The 15,217-nt window shown below is 35.8% G+C and overlaps 1 protein-coding gene across 2 annotated transcripts in view; it reads right to left on the bottom strand.

Moving 5' to 3' along the window:
- Positions 1-15,217, bottom strand: part of LOC149805744 (uncharacterized protein C19orf47-like) — a 70,271-nt gene that overhangs the window by 42,472 nt on the left and 12,582 nt on the right. For both annotated transcript variants that reach the window (XM_089950414.1, XM_089950413.1), the window contains exons 4-5: positions 6,452-6,574; positions 83-241 (exon numbers count right to left, since the gene is read on the bottom strand). In XM_089950414.1, coding sequence (XP_089806540.1) covers positions 83-241; positions 6,452-6,574 — 282 coding nt within the window. The remainder of the gene's footprint in view (positions 1-82; positions 242-6,451; positions 6,575-15,217) is intronic.

Raw genomic sequence — 15,217 nt, 5'->3', positions numbered from 1 at the left:
CTCTTATTAGTAACAAATATAATATATAAATGTAGCCAAATGAGTCTTGAGGGTTTATTTTATAATAACGAGTAATCATTACCTTGTTTTCTCTTCTGTTCCAGATGTTTTTTGGTTTTTGTTTCTGATGGCATTGTGATCTTGTAAGGACCCTCATGCTCAGGTAGTACCCTTCTCTTTTTGGGTATAGGAACTTCAGTTTTAGGCATGGTGTTAAGATTGACAACTGTGCTTGTCTTCTCTGAAAAAAATACAAATCACTACTGTATGTAAAATAAATTAGAACCATTAAGTACGAGAGCATCAAAAATAGCTCTGATACTAAAACATGTAAGGGTCCATAAGTGCCACCAAAGGTGGGGGGATAGGGATGAGGGTGTAAACATCCAAGGTATATTTACACCAACTGGGTGTGTTACAAACCCATTAATAGCAAGAGACAATGAATGATTTGTAAGCCAAGCTAGTCATAAGAAAAGAATGTTTTAAGTAAAATATGTTTATTCAATAACACTTACCAAATCATAATAATCGTCAGGAGTATTACCACTAATGTACACACACCCTGCCACCCCTCAAGCTTGCTTTTAGCCAGAAAAGTGCTTAAGCTGTCTGCCAATATAGGTGGTACTCAGACAATAGTAATCTCCCCTTGGACAAAGGGATTGACACTAATGCCATCCATATTTCTGGTTACTACTGGAGCAGATATGCATGCAGTCAGGTAAGAAAGCAAACTTTTAAGTCACTTATGTTTCTCCAAGCATACTTACCAGATCACATTAATATTAGGAGATAAGAACTTGCTACCTACTGAATCAAACCATAATAAAAAGAAGAAACTTCATCTTTTCAACCTATCTCATAGAGACAAAGGACAGTAACTGTTGCCAATTACCAGGTGTTGCTAGTTTTAAGCTGAGCAATATACCAACAAGGATAGCAGGGTGGTTGGGAGGGTTTTTATGTAATGTAATCACCTAAGTATTCTCAGAGAAACAACTTGCTTTCTCCTTTGAATAAGTTCCCATATGAGATTTATGTTGCCAATTTTATGACAAGTAGGTATTAATTATCGATAACACAACTCATGAGATTTCCTGGACTGGTTTGTTTGGAAATAAAAGGCACTTCTAACTATTAACCACCTGGAGGATTTGTAATGAAAATGTAGCACCCATAAGTGATGTTTTGATCTTCTGTTTACCTGATAATTACAGGTGACTGGTACATCCTTACTGTTTGGCAAACAATTAAATGGACAAAAATAAGTGTTCTCAAATTATTCTCAGAAGTCAGAATACCAAATATTGCATGCTGCTGATTTCAAGTTGACTTAGATGAAAACTGTTAAGTAAATGGACAAAATACGAGTTAATAAACCAATTTGAAAATAAATAAATCATTACAAACAGCTCTCTCTCAAAAATCAAGCTATTTTCAAATCCATTTCTACCTATGCATTTATTTATCTATAAACATGTACATATCTGTTTGTTGCTATTTTAATTATATCTGCATTCTAACTCTTTCTGAACTACATATATATCTACCTATATTATTCACATAGTACATATTTTTGGATAACCTTAATTGGAGGCATAATGCTTAAGGTGCCAACAAAACTTTAATGGCACTTCCTTAAAATGCATGATACTTTACCTTACTGTTTTACTCATGTTGGGATATTATGTTTGGGGCAATCTCAATTTTCCTAAGCCGACATTGAAAAAGTACTTGTAAAGCCCTAGAAGCCCTATGAAACAACCCACATTCAGGTGTCAGCATGGCAGCATTATCATGGTTCTGTAGTATCAAGAGAACAGAAATGGATGGGATGTCCCATTTTGCATACATCAGAGGGTCATGTCTGTTACTCTGATTTCATGTGTATCATAATGGGTTAGCATCTGACACCTACCAATTCCAGTGCCAGGTAAACTTAACATAACTGAGTGTGTGGGATAGGGCTTGCACTGGAACTGCCATGCCTGGTGCTGGTGACATGTGATCAGAAATGGGTATACCTGGAAAAATAATCACCATACCCAATTCTGGAATGAGTTACTTGGTATTAAGGCATTTAACACTGGGCCATTGTCATAGTTGCTGCTAGTTGTGATGGAGCTATGAAAGAGTCCTCAAACACAGAAGAATGAGGTGAAAGAGATGCCTTCTCTGGTGCAAATAACAAAACTGATGAAGCCTATAAAGACAGATGATGAGCTAGACTGGAATACTGCATTCTAGACAATCACTGTCTATGGTCCATGGATGCTATCTGACATCTAGGACTGTACTGTAACTGGGTTGTGATGAAGATGAAGCTGGTGTTGAAGTTATACTGTGTACCTTCCTGAACCATCAATAGTCCAAAAATGTAACCAGGCAACCAGTACTGATCATTGCCAGGTTGGTTAAGCATGATCTGCACATTCTGGAGCTGTTCTACAGGAGTCCATAATGGTACTAACCCAATACAGATATGAAATCCCACAGGACCAACATGGATCCTTAATGGACCCTGACCAACATGGGTCCATATTGACACAGGACCAACAGAGTTCCATCATGGCACTGGTGAGAAAGGGATCCATAATGGTAACAAACTGACATGGGGCCATAATGGAACAGGATTGACATGGGTCTTTAATGACAATGAACCAATATGGGTTTGTGATGGCACCAAGCTAACATGGGCTTGTTATGACGATGAGCTGAGATGGGTCCACCACTAAACTATACTGGACAGAGGCCACCCATTCTTTGATGCTGTTACCAGTGTTATGCCAAGATGGGATGGGGTATGGGATATTGGATCACTGTAACCAGTCCTTTGTGACATTAGTTTAGGCCATGTCAGATTCAGTAATGACTGTAACTGATCCACCTGTAACTGCAAAGACTAGTCCTGATTGATAGAGGCAGCTATAATTCCTTCTATGCCAGTGCCAGTTTCACAATGCCAGGACAGGATAAGCAGTTATCTGATCACTCTAGCCAGGTCCACAATACATTCACTGAAGCCATGTCAGAGCTGGTATTTACCATAGCCTATCAATCTCAAATTCCATCAATGGTCCAAACAGGCTGCCACACCATCATAGTCCTAAAGGTAGTGCCAAGAAAATTTGGTTTGATCACGGAGACATGGTTCTGTTTGTGCCAAAAAATTTAAACTGTTTAAAACCCACATATTCTAGTCCACTGTGTGCAAATAAGGCATGTATGACTCAAAGTGCACCCCATACATTTCAGAGAGGTAGCCAGGTTATCTTACACCAGCCTGAAGTATTTGCAACCCATACACTTAATCCTGCCCATATATATATGTGTGAAATCAGTGAAGCATCACATGAACTTACTGTGAAGAGGACACCAATGACAAACACAAATGTCTACAATAATTATTTGTTATTTGAACAACCTTATGATCTGTAACACTTGAAAATTAATAACAGAATTTATAAGCTATGTCAAGTATTAAGATAACATCTAATGTCCTCTAGACCAATGGCAGCTAACAAAAATGGTATAAACAAATATATATATATATATATATATATATATATATATATATATATCATATGGTGAAGTTATACCAATAATGTGTGAATTCTTTGTCTTGGATAGATTACAGAGAGAAATAGAAATATAGCTGCAGTATGCATCCTTGTGTGAGAAAACTCCTTAGGATCACTCCAAACATATGGCACAAGAGGCAAATAGTTGTGCAAGGTCTCCTTAAAAAGTGTTTCCCAGCACAGCCAAAGTACACCACTCCCTCGATAACTCGCGCACATCGGGGTCCAGAAACATCGACCGCACTATAAGTGAGGCGCAAGTTATCGAGGGACCTATAAAATAAGCCCAAAACCAATAAAGTGATTGACGACATAATGGAAAAATAAGGGGGGGGGGGTAGGCAGATTATACTGTTGAATACTCACTTTATAATCGTTCTGCGATTAACTGTGAATAAATATCTCTTCATAATGGTGTACTTTATTATTTCCTCATAGGACAACATTAATTTCAGGATAAATTACAGTATATTGAGGCAATCATCAAAAACATTATTCCACGTGGTTTCCGTTCGCTTAACATGTGTACCACTTTACACATTGTGTACTACGTCACTAATTTTTATGCTGAATTAGAGACATTCTAGTTTTATTGTTTGATCCAAATTAGACGTATATAGATATATAGATTTGAATGCGATAGAAGTAAAATGGAAAACAAAAAAAAACAAGGGTTAATCAGTACTAACATATTTAATTGGTCTACAAATTTAAAACAACGTAAATTAGAACAAGTTAATACTTGCCGTTTGTGCCATGCTTGACAAATATCAATTCACTTTTTGAAAAAATCAGTTAAGTTTTTTGTGTGTTACTCCTTGGTTTCTCTGCCGCCGAGCAAAATCCCTCAGATTTCTCAACTGCATGAGCTTTACGTAGTCAACATTTTGGGTCTCCAGCTACCTTACGGCAATATCAAAATATTTGATTGCTTCCTGTGCAGAGGGGTGGGGGTGCAACATCTGCGTCTGCATCACTTTCAACACTTGTGTTACTCCAGTTAGAATCGTCTTCTGCTGCAAATTTGTTCATTATAGAATTAATTATAGTTTCATCTGACATGTATTCAGCTGTGGGGCAATCATTGTCAGCACAAATCCACTCCTCCATATCATCAAGAGAAATGCCCATCTCAGGACCATGCGTCTGTACGAATTTCTCCCAAACATCCTCGGCATTAATGACATCAGTTTCACTGAAACATTCGAAGTCACTATCATCGTCGTTGTCTCTGTTACTGTTTTGCTTTACGTCAAAGGCAGCTGCAAGACCCTTAATCCATCACCCCAGGTCTCTTGTAATCGATTTTTTTTAATGCAACAAACACTTCCCCAAGTTGTTGATCAAAAAACAAAGCCGGCATGTACATGTAATTAGGTTCTCACAGAAGTACTCACGGGTTTCGATGTGACGGTCGATTGATTCTTTTCATGTTTTCAATGAACAGAATATGTTGTGATTATAATGTTTACACTGAAACGGAATTAAAGGATTAGAACGTGACTTTCACACAGGAAGACATTTAATTGGTGTTTATTTCATTCTCTGTTGCCACCTGTTAGCATTTACCAGAAATTTTCATTGATCGCTATTTCACCAGACTGTTCATTTACAGCATACTGACAACTATTTATCATAAAAACTCACATAATATATGATATCTTTAAACAGAGGTCTCTCGCTAGGATTTTAAAACTGGGTCTTTCTGCCTCTGAATTCAATCACTAAATATCAGTACATTTTCTCACTCAGCCACCAGTCAAAGCCTTTGAACTAGCCGCCTAGCTGTTGCATCATGTTCTTTTTTTTTTTTTTAATGTACTCTTATAAAATGGCAACAGTACATCAAAGAGTCTTTCAGTCACTGAATTCTGTCATTGTAAATATCAGCACAGTTAACTGATCAACACATTTCCCCACAAAGCAGGTGACTGAAACAGGACCGGCAAATCTTTGAATTTTCCCGCGCACCTATTACATGCGTACGGAGAACTCCCGCCTCAGTGATTTTCTGCATCCCAGATCAAAAATTGGCATCCAAATACGGGTAATTAGCGTTTTCGAGATCTCTGAAATTAATTCTTCTTTAGAACTTGCAAATTTCAAAATATGGATTATATTTTTACGGGCATTAATCACCACTTTCGATGATAAAACGAGCAATGTAGCAAGGTTTAATTTATCAATTCTTATCGTAATTTTTTCATGTTCAGCATATTTTAAAGATATTTTAAATACATTTTCTCTGGAAAAAAATCGGGAGCCAAGACGGACACAGCGTTATAAGCGGGATCGCGAGTTATCTGGGCGCGAGTTATCGAGGGAGCGGTGTAGTAACTTTAGTACTCATGGAATTTTGCAACGACCTCTGTCCAAGGGGAGATGACTCATATTTGGTTCATACCTAATTGGGCGTATGACTAAGCAGTTTTATTGCTAAAAGCAAAGTTGGTAGGGCTGGGCTTGTGAGGTAGTGGTCATACTCCTTATTTGTTATGATCAGGCAATGTATTTGAAGAAGAAAATGGTAAACAGAAATACACACTGCAGGACAATGGTGGTTACCAAAGACACCTGCAAAAACTGAATATTCATGTCTCTCATAAATTCAGGAGGGCACATCTACAACAAAATATACTCTTCTCAAGTAAAATTTGTAGCAATCACAATTTTTCAAGATACTGTATGTTAGTCATAAATTATCAGGTCTTTTTCATGCCTATGATTTCAGAACCTTTGCATGGGACTGTCCTACTCCTATGCACATTAACTCCTCCCTTTCCATTTCATGATAGCCAGTCCAATAAAATTATACATGTAAATGAGTCTACTGCATGAACTGTTGGATTCCTTGACTAATGAATTACCTTCTGTCTTGGAGATTCCTAACCTAGCCGACAGTTCCCTGGAGATCTTTGGTGCAGGTGGTTCATTTAGTGGGGAGGCTGCAGGGTCAGATCCTATTATGCGCCCCACAATTCTGCTGGCAGCTGAAATAAGATACAGAATGATTCATATTCAGTAAAGTGACCAATATAATAAATCAACTAGTGTGTTATTTAAATTTAACCCACATGTGTTATAACATCATGGCAAAATCCAAACAATTCTCAGGCCTTTTACTGCTGGTTTGAGATATTAATTTTTTTTATTTCAGCTAATTTAAAATACTGGTATTTCACCCTGTCAGTAACACATTTTTTAAAACTGGTGACCCAAGAGGGCATGATATCGCTCACCTATTAGCTGATATATGTCAGCTTGTGAATGCAACTACACACGTATTAAAACTGTAGTGACAATAGATAGGCATGGAACACATGGTTGCTATATTGTCTATTAATCTTATTGTGATTTATATTTTTTCCTAGACCATATAGAAGTTCATTTTCTCTGCATGAGGAGCTGTGGCAGCTCAGGTGGCAGAACACTGGACTCATAATTCAAGGATTGCAGGTTTGTTCTTGGGAAAGGCACATAGCTCACATTTTCTAATAATGTGTTGAAAAGCTGCCATAATCAACCAAACAAATTTTCTGCATAAAAAGGACAAGTCTTTTATTCAATCAGCAATATCCATTGAATCTCTTCCTGACCAAATGCAACTCAGAAACTGGTCATAGGCCAGCCTACAAAGTATATACTTGGGCAGCATTAAAAAATCTGACAGCCTGATGCCCAGGGCCCCTCTAAGTTCCTGTATTCTAAGAGCGGTGCCCATCGGGCTTGTCAAAAAAATCTAATCCACATAAGAAAACATTGTTCATGGTGATGAAATGCAGAAATCTATTTTCAAGATATTGGAAGATGCCCCAAGACTTGAACCCATGTGGTCGGAGGTGAGATGGCAGTGATCGATAAAGGTAAGTGCTATTCAGCCACCCAAGGTCCTTACTGCACGAACAATTTTAACAACTGTATGGCAACATATTCATCTATCATAATAATAGAGCAAGATTTAAAAGAAAACAGACGGTGTTTATTTCTATGAATAATCACTCAAACTGGTGAAAAGGCAAAACGTGGAATGTATTTCTGAAGCCTTTTGTTACAGCATGTTGATTAAAAGACATACCATAAGCAAAGACTGGCATTCTGGGTCTAAATGAGAATATGGAGTGCCTAAAATCCAACTCCTTCAAGGACTTTTCAATTCATGAAACATCCCATGTAGTGATATTGTGTTTGGTAAAGGGAGCCATACATTTGGTAGAAAAATGGTGTAAAAAAGACAAAATCCATAAAAGGCACATCTCGGTCTAAGTGGCAATATTTGTGTCAAATTCCATAAAAATATGCTGAATGTGTTATGACTCAAGGTCTTAAATATTTAACAGAAAGCATGAAGCCAACAATTTAAGTACAATCAAATTACAAATTACTTTATTTGATATAGTATGATCTATGATAAAAATATTCAGAGGAACTCTACTTTGACGATAATAGGATTATACTCATAGACAAGCACACATATATAGACGTGCATATATATTATCAAAGAAATATATAAAAGCATAGCATGTTGGTATTAATATTAAAATGAAATATATAAAAACTTGAACACATTGGTATTATTATTAAAATGAAATATATAAAAACTTAGACATTGGTATCATTATTAAAATGAAACATATAAAACTTGGACACATTGGTATTAATATTACAATGTTATAACACAATCTATGATAAAAATCATCAGAGGCACTGTATTGTGATGATAAAAGGATTATACCCACACACACACCTGCATGCAAACGCAAACATGTGCACAGATAGAAATTTTAACAATGTTATTCAAAAACAACAGTTGATAGATAATGTCAAAGATACAACATAAATTAATTTGATAGAATTTATCAAACAGAAACAATTTCAAATTGGATTTGAATGAATCCACATCTGACAATGAATTTATATGGTTCGGAAGTTCATTCCAACATAACAGTGTCCCTGCATTGTATGAACAATTTGCAAATGGTTTTCATTTTGTTGATGGTATCTTCAAACATATGACTGTGTCATCAGACTGAAGACATTCCCTCTCCCTTATGATAGCTCAACCATGTTTCTGAGATACTGTGGTAATTGACCTTTCAGACTTTTGAACACAAGAGTGAGGACCTTTTGTTTCATCCATAGCTCATTGGGAAACCAGTGTAGTTGCTGGAGGCAGTCATGTGAATTATTTTTAGAGTTAAGCACGAGCTTTGCTGTCATACTCTGCACCCATTGCAGCCTTTGTGGATCACATGCAGGCAAGCCAATCAATATTGAGTTAACATAATCCAGGTGTGAAATAACTAGTCCCTGAATAAAATTTGTACAGGCTTCTTTTGTCAGAAGATTTTGAATGCTCTTTTTTCGTTGATTATTCTGCATTGCTATTTTGCAATTGATCATTACAGGATGATTTAGGGTGAGAGATTCATGTAAACATGCTTGGTATCTGATTTGATTTGCTCTTTGATCATCATACACAATAATTTTTGGTGTTGTTGCTAAGAGCCAAATAAAATAAATTCTGTTTTAATTGAATTCATTTTTAGCCTGTTACTATCCATCCATTTTTTAACATTAACCCTGGTAGTACTGTGTTGTTTCGCTTGACCATGAAATCAGTACTGATTTATTACCGACAGACCTGTCCATGTATACTGAAATGTTTCAGAAAAAATTACTTTTTGGGCCAAATCCATATAACAGCTTCAGAACTATTATTTATAAACAGATCGCTGTGAAATTGTAAAAAGTGATGAATATATGCATGCAGATTGCTAACACTAAAAATGTCAGTGAAACTCATAGCAACCAAATAAAGAAAATGGGCAGAAAAGTATTTTGTGAAGAAAAATTGAATGTATACTTTTCCATCAAATATTGTAAATCTGCATGTGTACATTGACTGTTAATGTTTTTTTCTTCTACATATCACATATCATCAGTTCATTACTTTCAGGCCTATGCTAGATAATTATAACTACTTTCAAACATGTCCCTACATTTAAGTATGTTACAATATTCAGATGATGCAATATTTATGTAGTCATTATTCACAAATTTTCAGCATATAAAATATAATTTTATTCACTTTCAGTTCATTGATAAAGAACCAATACTAATCATACTGAAAATATAAATAATTTGATTTACTTTGGTTGCCGTAGCAACCAAAAAAATAATGTAAGTGTTTGAAAGTTTTAAAAAACATTTTAAAATAATATTGTTGGCGGAATCTTTTATCCAACTAAATACAGCATTCATTTTTCAAAGAACTTAGTGTTATCACGCTGTTTTAATTATGACAGTAAAATACTAATCATCATAATGAAGAACAATTATATTGGTCATGTTTTAGTGTGGAGAGAATACTGTTTCTACAATGAAGTCAAACAAGTGGAACACTAGTTTTCTTATCTGAAAATTTTTGAAAGGCAGATAGTGTCTTACAGATTTTTATGTAAACATCTCTATAAGCAACTACTGTTGCTTGAAAGAATAAATTAAATGAATACAAGTACATGTATCTCTACACGTGTTGCAAATGTAATAACTGACAAAAAATCCATGTGCAGGTTTGTCATCAACTGCAGTGGATCCTATTTTTTCATCACATCATATAAAATGAAACAAATGTAAATTTTTCTTTCAAAAAAAAATACTGTTGAAATAGTTGGGTTTTAATTCATGGATTTAAAGACTTTTTGGGTTATTTCTAGACTCATACTACATAAAATTTTATCTTTGCCAGCTTCACTACTAAATCTAGGTATGTCTAACTTTCCTTTACTAGCTATTAACATGCAAACTGAATGCATATCAATACTATCGGATACATTATGTCTTTGATTTCTTTAATAGCAGGGCCCCGAGTGGCCGAAAGCGCTCGCTGTTACGGATCACTGCCATCTCACCTCTGTCTGCGTGTGTTCGAGTCTAGGATTTGGCCAATGTGGGTATGTGAGATAGCTTGCCAGTAGCTTCTCGTAGGTCAGTGGTTCTTCTTGGGGTTTTCCTGGGCTCTTCCTCCACCATTAATACTGGCCACCATGCATAGCCTATTGTGTGCTGAAAAATGGCGTTAAACCCCACAACAACAACAACGATTCTTTAATAACTTTTATAATTAATGTATACTTTAATATATGACAGCACATACAGTTTTAGAATATCTTTCTTTACAAGTCCTTTTAAAATCTTATTTATAATACGTATTCTAATGTTCAGCTACTTTGAGCACAACTGTCAATGGCCAACCAAAGACATTTAATTCTGTAACATTCTACATCTGAATTATTTTAATGTAATATCATGAGGTTGAACAATATTATCACAGCAATCAGCCTGGGTATTCTTTCGACAAAACAGTGATGAGTACTATTGTTTGGTTATGTATGGTAATGAAACATCAGCTTAGAATGCCAGTGTGTTACCAAAGCCATGTGAGCTCCTTGATCTTTACCACCAAGTGAGGCAGGCAGAAATAAACAACAGTATGAACAGAGATGTGTGCCTGCAACACTGGATGGGGCTCTTGAGCCCAGTACACATGTATGATAGTGACACTTTGGTTGTCAGGTATTATTTTGAGTGGAGCTGTATATTTGAAAGGCCTGAAAGTCATTATTACCAAAAATTAACATAAATATTTCTCACTGATCATAAATTAATTATTAATTGCAGCCTGCCAAATATATTTGCAATAAAATACATATCTCAGCAACAATCTTAAAATATTATAACTTCTGTGTTGTCAAATGTTTGAGGAAAAATAAAAAAAAGAACAAGCTTTATATGTTCACTGGCCTACCTCAGAAACTAGCTCTGTAAAAATGAAAGAAAACGAACGAAACTGACAAGAAAAAAAGAAAGAGATTTCCACAATAGTTCAGCTATTGAATGAAGGTCTTGATTATTAGATTCTCAAGTTACATATATTTCACAATGCTGTCTTGTGAGAGAGAGAGAGAGAGAGAGAGAGAGAGAGAGAGAGAGAGAGAGAGAGAGAGCAGCACAAAATGAACACTGATTAACTCATTAACCCCTGGCACCGCATTTACATGGCAGGAGGTAGTAAGTAGCCTACTGCAGAGCTCTGAAGAGTCAAGGTCATGTATGATACACTAAAGTCAAAAGTTAGATGTAGCTCTACAAAGAAACCAAATAATCTCGACATTTTAGTTGCACTACAAAATACAGAGGGAACAACATAACTTTTCTTTACCCGTTATTTTCTCTCACCCAAAATCTGCCCGTGGTTGGAATCCGATTTTGTGTCCAGATTTTAGACTTTTTGACCTCAGATTTAAGGCAGACCAGTCTGAACTGCACACAGACAGGTGAACCTTTGCACAAAGTAGGATGAGGTGGGCATTTGAAATAAAGAGTAGTCTTGATATGAAAATGATGGGTTCGTTAAGCAAAAAAGAAGAAGAAAAAACTTTTACCCTTTTACTTATGTGCCAGCAAAATGACCAATGGAAAATGATGTTTCTATTACAAGGCATTAGGCTAATGGAAAATCTGTTGGAACTCAATGTATTAGAATGTATTCAGAAATAGCCCACAAAATGTGTTTCTTACTTGCATTTCATGCGAAAACGACAAAAACCTCCTGGGGTTAATGATTTAACAATGTTTCTGTCAAGATGGTTATAGCAGCTTCATATTCATCAAAACATTGTCTGATGCTAAGATCTTTTTTTAGACTGGTTCTTAATCAGTATTTAGTAGTAATATGAACAATTTTTCTTCTTGATCCTTTTATCAGCATTAGTTTTATGAAATCGGCTGGGTTTGCTGATCTGATATTTTCTCCTACCCCCTCTTGATCCTCTCTTTCTTGTCCTGTTCAGGCTGAATTCTCTTATGCTGACACATGTTCTTCCTGGTAACATTCTGAGAGTATGATTATGATTCCTGAGTAATACGAGTTCATCTCTACTGAGTAAAAGGAGTTCATCTCTACTGAGTAATAGGAGTTCATCTCTACTGTAAGTAATACATGCTGTTGTGGTTGTTTTACAATTAATAGCTGTAGGCGATGTCCGTTTACATTCACCAACTATGTACTTAGTGCACAGAGTACGTATAAATGAACCATTTTCCTGTCCAATAAAAGCAAGATTGATTTGTTCCATTAAATTGAGTAATAAACAGTAACAAGAAAAGAGTGAAGACAACAAGCCGTGTACAATTTAACAAATAATTTACTTCCCTAGAAAAACAAGGTACAAATGAGGAAAAGAACTTACGGTTTTAAGAATCAAATCCAAAAATAATCCAAGAATAATCCAATAATTATAAATTATTAGTCCTAGTAATAAAATGTTCTAATGAATTTGAGTTCGAGTCCCGAAGAAAATCCAAAATGGAAGGCAATGACGTGCACCACTCCCTCAAGAACTCATGACCTGATAACTCATGAACCCTCTTATAACGCCAGGTCAGGCATGGATCCCATTTTTCAAACCAGAAGATACCCCAAAAATTGATCCATATTTATTAAACTTGAAGAAAATTGTGATCAAAACTGGTAACGGAAACTTCTATATATCACTCGTTTTATCGCCGAAAACAGTAGAGAGGACCTGGAAATTTGAATCAACATTATGAAATATCAGATTTAAAATAAGTCATACAATTTTTTACATTTTCTTGCCAAACAACATTCCTAGTACACTGCAATTAACGATATGTGAGGAAATTTGGATCAATGAAAATGTCACTTACGCCGAGTGCAGGCAGTACTTTAATAAATAAATACAAATTAAATGACTTTTTTACCAGTTGAAACTTTAGTTCTAGTTCTGTCCTCTTGTAATTAAACATAAACTGCATCAATCTACTATAACGGCTATGTCTGCTAGCATTTCTCAGAGAACCTAATTAAGTGCCGACTGTGTTTTGATAACTTACTTGTGGAAGTACTTGTTGTATTGTTACACTGAATTAAAAGCTGGCCTCCTTTGTATTATCAGGTTAATTATGTCTTTTGAATCAAAAAAGGAGATGGAATAAAAGAAAAGAAAAGTTAAATGGCACAAAAATCCTACAAACTTAAAATCTAGTGGCCCTGGTCATACGTCAGGTGAACTTACTTCATTTGATCAATCGAACACTGTTATAAATGTTATCGTGTATGTAACATAAACTACCTTAAATTAACCAACCCTTTCTAAACTGTGGTCAAAGATAACAAGGCAGCCAAGTGAGAATACTTTGTAAAATAAGAGCTTGATTTCATGGATACGGACCACTGTGGGCAAGCGAGCTTCAGAGAATTCTTGCACTAGTACTTCCTCAAGTATGACAAGAAATTTCATTATTACTTCCAATGAAATCATGACATCAATATTGTACTAATTGAACAATATAAAAATTGAGTTTCAACGTAGATGATTGTCTCATGAAATAAATATCGCTTATTTTTTTTAAAAAAAAGGAATCTTGTTTGGTGGTGTATCAACAGTTAGTCTAGTTCCCTGCTCTATGGGCAACAGTTAGTCTACTTCCCTGCTGAATGGGCAACAGTTAGTCTAGTTTCCTGCTCTATGGGCAACAGTTAGCCTACTTCCCTGCTGAATGGGCAACAGTTAGTCTAGTTCCCTGCTCTAAGGGCAACAGTTAGTCTACTTCCCTGCTGAATGGGCAACAGTTAGTCTAGTTCCCTGCTCTAAGGGCAACAGTCAGTCTAGTTCCCTGCTCTATGGGAAACAGTTAGTCTAGTTGCCTGCTCTATGGGTAACAGTTAGTCTAGTTCCCTGCTCTATGGGCTAATGCTTTGGCAGATTACTATTAAACCAGACTCATCAAGAAAACTAAAAGCAGTAACGTAATACACATATATTTTGCATACACGTGATGGTTGTTGAAACCAGTTGGAATGATTTCTCACATGTTGGACATTTGGAAAATAAATGTTATTTAAACAGAATCATGAAAAACTTCATTAGAAAAAGCTCATGATTAAAAAGTATTATAGACTTGATTGTAAAATGAGGATTCAGTCATTAAACAGCCCCGTTTCCTAAAGCTGCACCCCCCACGGTTTTCTCAATGTCAAAGCGATTTTTAAAAACTTCTGAAGGTCCCTCGGTAACTTGCACCATCGCTTATAATGCAGTCTATGTTTGTGGCCCCCATTGTGCGTGAGTTATCGAGGAAGAGGTGTATACTGTAGTCAGTATAGCACTGATTTGTCAACAGTTCTTTGTCGTACCATGGACAATAATATTCTGGTGACTGAATTCCGAATAAAATTTCAATAAATGTCTTCAACCAAGAATTCTGTATAATCACTAAAATATATTCCAGGGAAAAGAATTAACCTCTTAGAATAAAAAAAAATTTGAAGAAAAATTAAAACATAACACCAACTGGTCACAAAAAAACCCACCTTGATATCTAAGTGTTTAAAAGCCCAACTTTTTTTCTTTCTCAAAACATCGATATTAAACCTGACCATTCACAAAATAGGTGCCCGGACTGGGGTCACATGATCACATTCTAGAAGCTTTACATCACGTACTCCATTACAGCCTTGATTTCACACTTTAAATCACACATTAAAAACGAATAAAAAAAGTTGTTTACTCTGACTGTTACTAATTTTGAATCAAGGTCAGGAACTAGGT

This window comes from Sinohyriopsis cumingii, chromosome 2 (genome assembly GCF_028554795.1).
Source record: "Sinohyriopsis cumingii isolate HCF-2022 chromosome 2, ASM2855479v2, whole genome shotgun sequence".
Lineage (NCBI taxonomy): Eukaryota > Metazoa > Mollusca > Bivalvia > Unionida > Unionidae > Sinohyriopsis > Sinohyriopsis cumingii.
This window is presented reverse-complemented; position numbering and strand designations above follow the sequence as displayed.